Source organism: Centruroides sculpturatus, unplaced genomic scaffold, assembly GCF_000671375.1.
Source record: "Centruroides sculpturatus isolate CEXI.00-Female unplaced genomic scaffold, Cexi_2.0 scaffold1762, whole genome shotgun sequence".
NCBI lineage: Eukaryota > Metazoa > Arthropoda > Arachnida > Scorpiones > Buthidae > Centruroides > Centruroides sculpturatus.
Window position 1 is genome coordinate 86,111 of NW_019385897.1, and position 13,029 is coordinate 99,139.

Genomic DNA, 13,029 nt, shown 5'->3' on the forward strand with positions numbered 1-13,029 from the left:
TAGATCGTCATATCCGGTCGGACCACCCCCCGAAAAATTTCTGAAAATTTTTTGTTTCGTCAAGATTCGATCCGGGGTCGTCCAAAGCTGTAGGCTGCTACCTTAAATAAATAAATAAAAATAATTTTTGCATTAAATTTTTCAATAATTTTTATTTATATTTTATAAAAANAAAGGTAATTAATAATTAATAATAAAAATTTGTAAAATTATGACATTCGTTTCCAAAAATTATTTAGCTGGCAACATGTTTTTTACACGTGGTGATATTAGAGCTGTAGTTTAATTTTTTGTAAACATAGTCTTAATATTAAAGAAAAAAATGAAGGAATTTTAGTAATTAACATATACACGTATATTTAATGAACTAAATTACTTGAAGTAGAATTATTTCCTCTGTTGATTATATAATCAACTCTCTTATGACAAATTTTGTAGATATTCAGCAATAAAAATGGTAAATAACTTAATCATATTTACATTTAATTAAATTAAACTATTGAATTAATAATATCATTTCTTATTACGCTGAATTTTATTTTTGAGACTGTGTTTCCATTATTTATCCCCAGTAAAATTATCATTTGAAATTATGTTTCATTGACACGTGATTTCAAATGATGTCATTTATCTAAACATGATGTGACGTGACAACTCTTGGCACAAATGCAGCTCTGAATGAGACAGTTGGAACCTTATCAGAGCTGTAGATCATAACCATAGGAGCAAAAAAGTCAAAGAAACGATACCTCTACACGTGACCCTTTGCCAGATATGACCCCTGAAATTGACCTACTTCTGGGTTGTACACGATTGGGAGTTGTATCACTCCACCAAGACCGCCCTGTTTAACTATTTAGCAAGCATGACCATTTGTCGAGTGAGTGACATTATGTAATTTTAATGGGGCATGGGCACCCCCACGTGGCTGCTGGGGTGCGAATGAAAGCGAACACCGAAACACATGACTACGTGTGGAGCATCAGTTGAGGCGTGCCTTGATTGACTCAGAGCATGAAGAATAAACAGTATACTGGTTGACAGTAAAAACTGATCTTTGGAGGTGAATATCTCATTAAGGGTCACATATACGGGTACATTTCTATTGAGTTTATTGCTTGTACGGTAGGTCTATAACTCTGGGGGTGGCAAATCCCTCATTCACAGTTGACATCTTACACTAAATGAGATGTTTGGGATCTTATTGGAGCTATAGATCACTGCTCATAGGAGTAAAATAGCCAAAGGTATATGTATATATTAGTTGGTTTCAGGTGCCATTGTCATACATAGACCATCGATGGTCTATGTATGACAATGGCACTTGAAATCAACTATTTGTTAAACTTGTGATAGGTGTAGTGGAGTGTGCAGTGTGACTGATCACACCCTGGAAGTAATTGATGTGATGGAGTTTATTGTTTATTATGAGCTTTTAGCCATTTTTATTAAAGTGGAAATGGTTAATTTTTAGGAGTGTTTTGAGAAATAATTCTGGACTTTTCACTTTTAAATTTTACTATGTTTTTGTGGGTCTTCAAAATTTTGGATAGGCTATATCTCACAAAGCATTGCATGTATCTAGACCATCAGTTTATTTGACTTTTTTTACTCCTATGGGCTTACTCCTAGGGGTTTACAACTCTGATAAGGTCCCAACTAGGGTTTCTCATTTCCCGGTCTTTTGCTTGTCCCGGGATCCCAGGATAAAAGTGAACTGTTTCCCGGGATCCCGGGAAATCCCGGGATAGAATTAATTATTTTTAAGGTATACAAAATATCTTGAAATCAAATGATATAATTATTTTCCATTTTTTAAAGTAATTTTAAAGTTCTGTAACCTCCAAAATCATATTAATAATGCTGTGTAAGGTCTATAGGCCTATAATAAAAATTACCTTTAAATAACGTAGAAATTTTCACAAATAGAAAAAAATTAATTAAAGTTTGCTGGAAACTGCATACAACAACAACAAAAAAAAAAATGTTTTGAATTGAGTTAAAAATTAAAAAAATGAACTTCTAATTTAGAAGGTAATTTTCGTTTTTTAAATAAAATATAATACAAAATATTGCAAACTTTTATAAGATTTTAAAAAGCAAAGATGGTCAATACTCCGATAACTCACTCTAATTCTTATTTTAGTAATGAAAAGTCTTGCCACCGAGAATGCCCTTTCCGATTCAATTGATGTGATTGGAATAGTGTTTAATGCATTTAAGAGAAGACAGATATTATGTGTTTTTTCACCTGTAGCCTGGAAGATTTCGAGTTCGTTTTCGAGATTGTAGTACTTCTTTCGCTCTCTAGTATTCTTGATTTGTCTACCTTGGCTGCTTTAATAGCGGCATCAAGCTTAGAGCTCGATAATTCGGCAATTCATTTGGCTTTAATAATCAGGTTTATGAAGAAAAACTTCATACTTGCAGACTTTGTACTCGTTTGTATCCTTGCCCAATTTGCACAATCTGGCGTCAGGCATTTATTGAAGCTACTGGGCATGGTTAAAACTCAAGACAGCGTAAGCACAATTATTCCAGATATTACAGGTTCCGACAAGTAAAGAATTTTTATAGTCCTGCCACAAATAAGCTATATATTGATTATTGACCATTTGTGACATGCTATAACGAGCAAAAATTTAAAAAAAATAATAGGTAGGTTTAAAATTAATAAATACAAATGTATTCTGACAGTGAATGAGTTAATTATGCTTTCTATTTGCAAAATTCCTTAACCTTAACACAAAATAAGAAAAAAAGTGAATTTTTAAGAAATTTGCGGGATTTCCCGGGATAAGAAAAATTTTCCGGGATATTTCCCGGGTTAAAAAAACAACCGGGATCCCGTTTGAGAAACCCTAGTCCCAACCATTTCATTCAGAGCTTGAATTTTTTCCTTTAATTTTTTAACTTTTGATATTGTGTCCAGAAACTTTTGAATATATATAAAAAACATTTTAATGTTAATTAAAGATTTTTGACTTTAGTAGAACTGTTTAATGCACTTGGTATGATTTGAAATCAGTCAGAAACTATTACAGTAACGATGTCTAATGATATTGTACTGGAAATGTTTTATGATTGATTTTAAATGAAATGAAATGATATTACTTGTGATCAAGTAATATCATGCCATGTAATTTAGTCATTAAAATCATTTTGTTAGTTGATATCAAATGATATCATACCTTATCACTTACTAATTGGTACCAAGTGATCATTTGAAACTATCCAAAAATTACTTCAGATATGATGTTACTTGATATTTGAAAATGATGAAATGATATTTTTTACTAGCGTAAAAGTAAGTTCTACCTTCCTAACTTTCAGTTTTCATTCAGTGTGATTTTTATAATGTATTTTCAGGTATTTAACATATGTAAGGGTCCTTCCATCATGTAAACATATCAAAAAGATGGTTTATATTTCAGAAAACATACAGCTGATATTTCTGAAATAGTTTCAATGACCAGACAAATTCATCAATTGAAACCATTTCATCAATTTCTCTCAATTGATGAAATGGTTTTAAGTAAAGCTATAACAACTGCTGTATGACATTGAGTTAAATAATCACTATGATAATTATAAATTACTGATAAATTTGACCCTAGAGGAAGGTGTTACGAGCCATTTTGTATTAAATTTAATAATTATAATTTAATTAAATAATTTTAGATTAAACTGGAAGAAAAGAATCTGCCTGGAGCGGGACTTGAACCCACAACTGCCATTTGCCGTGCATATGTGTTGCCAATTACGTTATCTGGACCTCCAGTCCGATCTCCTAATCCAGTATATATAACATTATGATATAACCATTGCAGGACGCATTCAGCATTGTAATAAGTGATGATGGTTATATCATAAATGTTAAATATACTGGAAGAGGAGATCGGACCAGAGGTCCTGGTAGTGTAAATGATTTCAAGTGATTAAATATCAGTTGATGCTAATTATTGCTTGGTTAAAATTGATATCATTTCATGTCACTTACCATGTACAGTGGTACCTCAGGATACGAAATTAATCCGTTCCGAAACTTAGATCGTATCATGAAAATTTCGTAAGGTGGATCATCTTTTCCCATACGATTACATGTAAAACCAAATAATTCGTTCCAACGCGAAAAACATACTCAAATTAAAGCCAAGTAATACATTAAAAAAAATAACTGTAGTAAGAAAAACAAATGAAAAATGCGAACTAATGTAACGTCGTATGGTGAGTTTTTGTTCGTATCGTGGAGCAAAAATATGTTCGAATTTCATGTCGTATCCTGAAAATTTCGTATCCTGGGGCGTTCGTAACCTGAGGTACCACTGTAATGTTAATTGATGTTGAATGTTACCAGTTGGCATAAGGTATTTATAATTTAAAAAGACATCAGTTTATATGATACCTATTGCCCACCAGTGGCCAATTGGATAACACCAGTGAACACTGGTGTTATCCAATTGCAAGTTCATACCTCACCAATGTGCTGGCATAGAGGAGTTTCCAGGTTTTCTTCATGTATTTAACATTGAAATGGGACCAGTTTCCTATATAAATTCCTCCCAAGATACACTCATCTTGACAGATTGACCTATTGTTGCATTTCCATATCCCATCAATCCAGTCTTCTTCGATTTTTATAATTTAGTAGATTTCTTATATAAAATAAATGATGAAAGGTGATTTGTCATTTTTTTTTATTGTTTGATAATATGATAAATTAATATTATGGTAATTTTCTGCTAATTGTTTTCCATTTGCATCATTGGATATTTTTTACCACTTGAAATTTTAAATACTGTATTTTTATTTGTATTAAATATAATTATTATTGTTTTATCTGATTAAATACTTAAAAAGTAATTCGTATTCTTACAGGAAAAGTAAATTAGAATGGTTTTTCCCATTAACAATATTGGACACTTGGAGTGTGTAACTGTAGTTTACAAGCTGCTAAATAGCAGAGCAGTGATGAGTTGTTTCAGTGAGGTGTTGATGTTCAAATACTTTGCTTATCAATTGTGTAATAAAAGTTTTTATACATGAATACTAATAAATAATATGAAAAGTTAGCAGGAACATGTGATATATGGTCATTTTGTAGTTTAGTTTGTATACTTTTTATTACTGTATTCCATTACATGCAAAAGTAAAGTCAGTTCTTTCTGGCATAAGGAGAAAGAAGTTGAATATACAGTAGTTTTTCTCACGAAATAAGGTGTAAGAGAGATGATTTTATACAAAATCTAAAATAGCAAAAAATCAAAGTAGGATTTAAACAAGATTCAAAATCAGAAGTTTTGTTTTAAAAAATTGTATTCTCTATAGCAGGGGTTTCTAATCTACAGTCTACATAGATTCTTTGCACTGATATCTTTTATGCACATTGAATTTATGCCCGTTGTTGTTCAGAAATCAGAAAATTCTTAATCCTTGACCGTATCTTTTTGTATCTGGCCTCATTCTTGTCTATTACTGCTCACATCGACTATTCAGAAAAAGGTTGGAGACCACTACTCTACAGTAATCTTCAGATTTATTAATTACGTTAAGTCATTTTGATATAAAGAATTTGAAGTACTTATTTTCAAATTGTCTCCTGGCCAAAATTTTCAAAATTCAGATAGATTCCTTTGGATTCATAGATGGTTTTTTTCTTTCATTTTGCTTCAAAATGTTGTGTAAATCATGGAAAATTTCTTTCAAATATGAGTTTACAATCAAAAATATGGCTGTTGTACTATAATGAAATCCTTCAGTACAAAATGTCCCTTATTACTTGTCCTTATACATCTTTCAATTATTTTTTCAAAAATATGTCTAGTCCTATAAAATTTGCTTTCAAAACATTTTTGCCATCCAACTTTAGTTTCAAATCATCTCTTGTCTAAACTAATTTCTTTAATTATTCTGCAATGTTGCATAAAACAATGAAAATGATTATGAAAATAAACTCTTACTGGTCTTAAGAATTAGAATACGAAATATTTCTTCAAGAAGTTTGGCACTTCAAATAGAACATAAGAAATTTATGTTATGGTATTATTTGGACCTGACATTGGACTATTAATTAGATCAAAAATGTTAGCATTAGCAGCTCTTCTGGATACATATGGTGTTGGAGCTGAGTTTTCAAATTTTAGATTATAATTGATTCAATTCCTGATTATTATCTATTTAAATATTGTATTTTTTTTGTTTCTGTGCATTAAATTTTCTATAAGACTGAGGTCTTCATTGTGAAAAAAATCTTAAAGGTATAGAGTTGCTGGGGTAATTGTAAATTTCCTCATTGTATAACAACTTGGAAAATCTGGTGCATACTTCTTAAATATATAGTAGATTCTCCCACATCTAGAGTGATCAAAAGCAACCAAAAATTTTAAAAAATATTGTACTCTATTCTGAATCTTCCTTTCCATATTACACTGTGTACATTCTTTTTTGAGCTGCAATTTGTAGACCTATAAATGCCCCCTGTTGTCCATGTGTCTTTCCTTAATCTCCAGAACGGAGTTTAGATAGACAAAAGACAAGATCAGATATGGAAACCTTAGGGGCAGGAAGCCTCGATTAACTATATAAGAACTTCTGAAGTAAACCAGAAGTCATGTTATTTCAATTCAAAAATTTTCCCCCGAAAGATGTTAGAGAGACAACTGGCACAACTGTATTGTTAAAGGAAAAGTATGATATACAGGGGCAAGCCACTACTAATTTGAAGGGAAGAGCACATATTTTAAATTAAATTCATTTAAAAATATGATTGAAAATTGCACCCTGGTACTGTGACAATGTCACAATAAATAATTGCTCATTTTATTTACATTTTAAGGTTGCTTTGAAGTTTGTAGAAGAGCACAATGCATCAACCATTGCTGACATGATAAGGCATTGGCTTGATGTAGCAACTCATCAGCGAATTGAGAAGAAAAAAAAAGCAACTTTAACACAAATTTCAATTTACAAAGAACGAAAACGGGAATGTCTTCTGGAATAAGTTGATTTTTCATTATTAACCTTGAAGAAGGTCATTTAAGACAACTGAAAATGTTTGAGAACTTTAACACACTTTCAAAATTAATCGTAATTGTCAAAAATAAACATGTTTTATTCAACAGTAATCTTATATATTAGTCTTATTTAAGAATTATCTCACTCTCTTGTCCAGATTACTCCAGTCCACATTAGTTCAGATATAGGTACAAGAGGTTCTTTATGCAGATCTTCATTATAGTCCTATGCTTGTGTTTAAAATGTTGTTTATTGAAAAATGACTTCTCCATTTTCTTTTATTTTAAAACATTAAAATTTTATGTAATAATTATAATATCTTTATAAATATACAAATTTTACATTATTCATTAACTAAACAAGATTTTTTTTTTTTTTAGACATTAGAACAGACAAAAAGTTCTCTTCGTCAACATCTCGAAAGTTGGCTCAATAAAAATATGAAAATAGAAATGACGGACGGAAGAATTTTAATCGGCATATTTTTATGTACCGATCGTGACAGAAACGTCATTTTGGGTTCTTGTTCGGAATATTTAAAACCTGAAGGTAATCAACATTCTCTATTAATGTTAACTCATTTACAATTAATAATTTATATATTATTAATAGATAAAATAATAAAGCACATACTATTGAAGAAGTCCAAAGTTTGCCCATTGAGTTAACGTTCTTAGTCTTGTAACTTATCTCCAACTCCCAAATTATGTTCCAGATAGAGATCCAGAATATAATTTGCCTATCAATGACTTTATAAGACTTTAAATTTTGCTTTAAAACATTTATAAATATAATCTTTTATCAACTTTTTTATGGAAATTGGTTAGGGAATAACACTATTTATGATTATATTATTTATTTGCATTACATAATATTATAATTAATAATTTACAATATATAGCNCTCGAAATATTACAAACAATATAACAATTAGTTGCTGATTATTTACATAGGAATGCCCATAGATAAGAAATGAACCGCTAGAAAAATACTGCGTCTATCACAAAATATTTTCTTAATTTACTATGTGATATGTAATGTGTTGAATAAAAAATTAATAATTTAAAATATATAGCTACAGACTAACAATGCACAACTTTATTTAGACGACGGGATAGTCGAGGAACCGAGAGTTCTGGGTCTAGCAATGGTACCGGGCCATCACATCGTATCTATTCGGATAGACGAAAATTTAAATAGCGCCACGCAACAGAATGCGATGATGCCCTTATCGAATAATAAGTAAGTATTTTTATTGTGATTACTTATAAGAAAACTGATCTAAATTGTTGATTTTTTTTTTTTCAGAAACGATCAATGATGAGTTATCAAATATTTATTTTATATCAAAATAGATTGATTCTAAAACTTAATTTTAAAATGTATTATAACTGTAAATAAAAAGTATCAAAATGCATTATAATTTTTCAAATTAAAATTTGTTTTTTGTATTTTAGAATGTTGGTTTGGGCTACCCATTAATTATATATTCAGTTTACATGGAGGGGGTAAAGAGTTTGTTCTTTTAAGCTTGTTTACTAGTCATGTGAATAAACTGTTTTAAATCATTTCTTCAATATCAAGGTTCATGAACTAATGTACATGTTAAGGGAAGGGGTTTGTCAGAAGTATGTCATTGCGTATGATGGAAGGAGGGGGTCAAAAGTGGCTTGAAAACTGTGTGTAATTAATGGACCACATATTTTTTACCAAAAATGGTAGCAAGAAAATTGTACTCTAGGGAGAGCAAAATGTTAAATCCACCTCTATACATGTAAAAAATTTTTACACTTTGCATATTTGAATTCACCTTGTTTAGTATGTAGAGTTGTCTATACTTAGGCACTTCTTGCTTGCAATCAGCTTTGAGTGTGTTTACATGAATAAAACTTATTTGTTAAAATTTCAAATCAATTCCAAAATTCTAATATGTTCTTGTTTACTCTACTGAAACAATTCCTAGAGAAAAAAATTTATTTTCACCACACAATGATTTTATTGATTACCACAAACAATTATTTATTGCACTGGCTACTTGTCTTTATTTTTGAGAGAGGCAACAACTTGGTATCTTAGTCAAGTTCTATGGAATTAAAGCATCTACTTTAATTCAACAGTAATATATTTTTGAGTTATATGTGTCTGACAATGCTTGATAATATGTGAATCCATTCATTGAGTGAAAGATCATACAATAATAAGAAACTAATCAGCCATACAAGTAATTAATACCTTCTAGTTTCATTCAAACAAGTAATTTGTTTACTAAATTTGTATAATGTAACACACAAAGGTATCACACAGTGTCTATATAACTCCAACATATAAAAACATAAATATCCTAAGTCAATAAAGAGGTGTAAGGCTGGAGTCAGACTTAAAGAAAAATACCACTGAAAATGTAAACTGAAAACCAAATCCAGAAAAATTTTACGTCCCTCACGCATAAAATTTCTGGAAAATCAATTTGAGATGTGCTCCATGGAAAATTTCTTCCGGCCATAAGATGTAGATGTTGACCGATCAGATCCTGGAATTGATGACATGTTTACAACGTTGCTGCTGTGCTGAAAACAATAAACCACGTGAACTGCCAAATGGCCATTTTGACACATGTTGATAGTTGCGTTGCTGCCTCAAAATCATGGAAGCTCAGAAAGAAAAACAGTTAAAGGCAACCAAGAACCATGTTTAGCTTGAATTGGCAGGAGCCAGAATGAATGTAGATACAGTGGTACCTCGGTATACATCTGCTTTAGAATACGTCCTGTTTGGACGAAACAAATTTTGCTCGGTATACGACATAATTCAATTATACGCGCCATCAATGAACAAGTAGCACTATCGGTACACTAGACCAGACTAGGCGTTCGCGGTGCAACGGTTTATAACTTGGTTAAATTTTTTCTGATTTTAATTCGTAAGTAAAATTTTATTATTTTTATTAATTACGAATTGCAAAAAGGCAAATGAAAACTGACAGAAAACTAAAAAAATTACTAGAATTACAATGGAACTGATAAAAAAGATTGTTGAGAAATACGAAGGTGGCATGCGTGTTCGAGATTTTAACTGTTGCCTACCGTATTCCGAGAATGACGATATGGACAATCACGAGAAATAAAGACATTATTAAATCTGCTAACGTTGCGAAAGGGGTTAAATCAATTTCTAAACAGAGGTCGAAGACATTAGATCATGTCGAGAAATCACTTTTGCTTCGGATAACTGAAAAACAGTGCTGGAAACCGCGTATCGGAAGCAATTATTTGCGAGAAAGCTAAAAAGATACACGCTGATCTCACGAAAAATCAAGCAGGAACTAGCCAGGAAAGCGAGGTGTTTAAAGCCAGCCATTTTTTTTACACGAGAACAGATTAATCATTTTTACATTACTTCTTATGGGAAAGGTTGGTTTGGTATAAGTCCAAACATCGGGAACGGATTAAGGTCGTATACCAAGGTTCCACTGTATAGTGGTACTAGTAATGTGAACTAATTTATTGTCCACTATTTTATAAAAAGTATTTTTTTAAATGTTGTATGGAATAAAAGAAACTACAGTAGAATTTGCTTAGTTTAATTACTTTAGAAATAGTCTATACCAATAATAATAAACTGAAAAAAAAATTTTTTTTTTCCTTTCACAATTTTACGTCTGAAAGATGGAATTCACACTGAACGGAAAATTGCCATTATGGTTACTTGAGCTTTTTTCTTTTTGTGTGACTCCAGCCTAAGTGTTTGCTAAACTAATATGTTCCTTCTACAAAACCAATTCGGTAACAAGATAATCACTCCAAAAACATTTATCATATTAGTGAGTTGGAATGCTTCCATTGTATACTAGCAACTTTGTCAATGGTTTAAAATTTGTCATTGCACATTGTCACCAGTCACTGCAGAGTAGGAAGTCATCACCATATTCCTTGTATTGGCAAAGGGGGCATACATGTTGCAGATGCAAATTCATACTCTCCCTTATGATTTGTAGTCAGCATCTGCAGAACCAATTGCAAACAGGCTTTTAAATATAATTTGTTTTTCACGATATCCTGAACTGACAAGGAGAATGTCACTACATGCAAATCGCGTAATACTTTATTCAATTACAGCAACACGACACATGGGCAGTCTGCCAAGGGGGAAATGCCTCTTGGTAGGTCTTTTATGGGAAACTAGCCCATATTTAAGAGTTACCAATGCAAAGAAAACTCCACATGGCCAGCCTGTTGGCTAGATGTGAATCCACAACCACCACTGTTCTGCTTTTATTCACTACCACTGGTGGGCATGTAATACTTAGTACTAACATTTATTTGGTAGTTAAACACATGATGTTTATCCACCTAAGAAGATATTTCTCTGTTCAATATTTCTATTTCTTCATAAAAATAAGATAATACATAGGCTGTTTGATGAGCGGAATGGTGTACAACTGATTAGCAACATTTTGCACCATTAGCAGAGAATTCACTGCTAACAGTGCAAAATCTTGATATAAAGTAATACAATTACATTAATGTCTAGAATTTAAGCAGCACTTTGATTATTTCTGATAAATTTTCCAAACAGTTCCAGATTTAAGGTCCTTTACTACATAAAGTACATCATACTCTTTTAAAAATGTTAATGATGGCCAAAGAACCAAGTTGGTTAAACACTGCTGTTACTATTTACTTTGTAATTTCATTGTATTGGTAATATTATTAATTAATAATTGGGCCCAGACAGGCTTCAGTTGATTATGCCTCATATAATTGAAGGTGTTCAAAAGTAAAGTAATTATGTAAGGTATACTCATATAACAATTCAGATTTTGATTATAAAGTAATGGATTGCTTTCACACACTATAAATGCATTAAAATCATAAAACATGAAATTAAAGTACAGTAAAACCTGTCTATGTCGACCACCCACGGTTCCTTCAAAAAGTGGTCTTTTAGACAGGTGGTCCTGTAATAACGTGTGTATTTCTGTACGTATTTTGCACACTTTTTAGCCATTTCTACTAAGCAAAACTGGAGGTGAACAAAAATAAGCGAATGTTTTCAACGATAGGGCTATATTGGTATTGTATTTTATTTTAAAGGTAAATAAGGTAAGTTGATACAGAAACTATTTATCGCACGTGTACTGTATATGAGCTTCAAAATAAATAAAAATGGATTTTATCAAATGATGAAATCAGCAGATTAATTGTATCGTGTACAATATTTTACACCCCCAAGGAAAATACTGTAGGGTCTAGGGTAAAATAAATTTCATTTTCCCATGGTTAAACTTCGCTGCTAATTGCTGTTTGTGATAACTTTAATACAAATGAGAGCACATTTCTTTTGTTGCTAGATTAATTTATTAACACCTGCACCTAATTTTAAGGGTGGGAGAAGTGCCCGGGATGGGTTCGAACAAGAGTTTAGACTAATTTATTATATTAGGAGGGGGAAACGTTGTTGAGATGGCTTCTTACAATAGTTTAGACCAGTGTTCTTCAACCTTCTTGAATACGCGACCCCTTTACAAGTTAAAAAATTCTGGCGACCCCCCAGGGCCATATTAAAACTATATCAGTAATTTTCTTTCCTTAAATATCGATCAAAAAACCAATTGTACTGTAAAATAAACAGGCACAGCCTTCTCACTGAAATTCTAGTTTTTATTGTAGTGTAGGACCTACAAACACTTATCTTTTTCTTTTGCCTGCGACCCCCTGGGGGTCGCGACCCACAGGTTGAAAAACACTGGTTTAGACCAGATACATTCGCGACAGTGGTCGCTTATTACGGGTGTTATATGTTGTTTCGGACCAAAAATCGATGCCCGCGGTCACGTTACACAGGTGATCGTTTAATACAGATAACTTATACAAAGGACTCTATGGGTAAACTATTCCGTGCCAGAAACTTTTGCCCGTTTTGACAGGTTCCCGTCGAATGCAGGTGGTCACCTAAGCAGTTTTCACTGTATTTAAAATCCATTCTGACCAATGAAACAGGAGAAAAACCAAGATG

General features: G+C 31.7%; 1 protein-coding gene across 1 annotated transcript; it reads left to right on the forward strand.

Moving 5' to 3' along the window:
- Positions 1 to 265: 265 nt before the first annotated feature.
- LOC111612460 (N-alpha-acetyltransferase 38, NatC auxiliary subunit-like) lies at positions 266 to 8,371 on the forward strand. Its single transcript, XM_023353673.1, has 4 exons — positions 266 to 457; positions 7,395 to 7,563; positions 8,121 to 8,256; positions 8,323 to 8,371. The coding sequence occupies exons 1-4, from the start codon at positions 455 to 457 to the stop codon at positions 8,333 to 8,335; spliced, it is 321 nt and encodes a 106-aa protein (XP_023209441.1). The 5' UTR covers positions 266 to 454; the 3' UTR covers positions 8,336 to 8,371.
- The last annotated feature ends 4,658 nt before the right edge of the window (positions 8,372 to 13,029 follow it).

Excerpts from the sequence above, each read along its gene's own strand:
- LOC111612460 (XM_023353673.1), top strand. Across the intron at positions 7,564-8,120 it reads GGAATATTTAAAACCTGAAG|ACGACGGGATAGTCGAGGAA; the intron begins GTAATCAACATT and ends AACTTTATTTAG.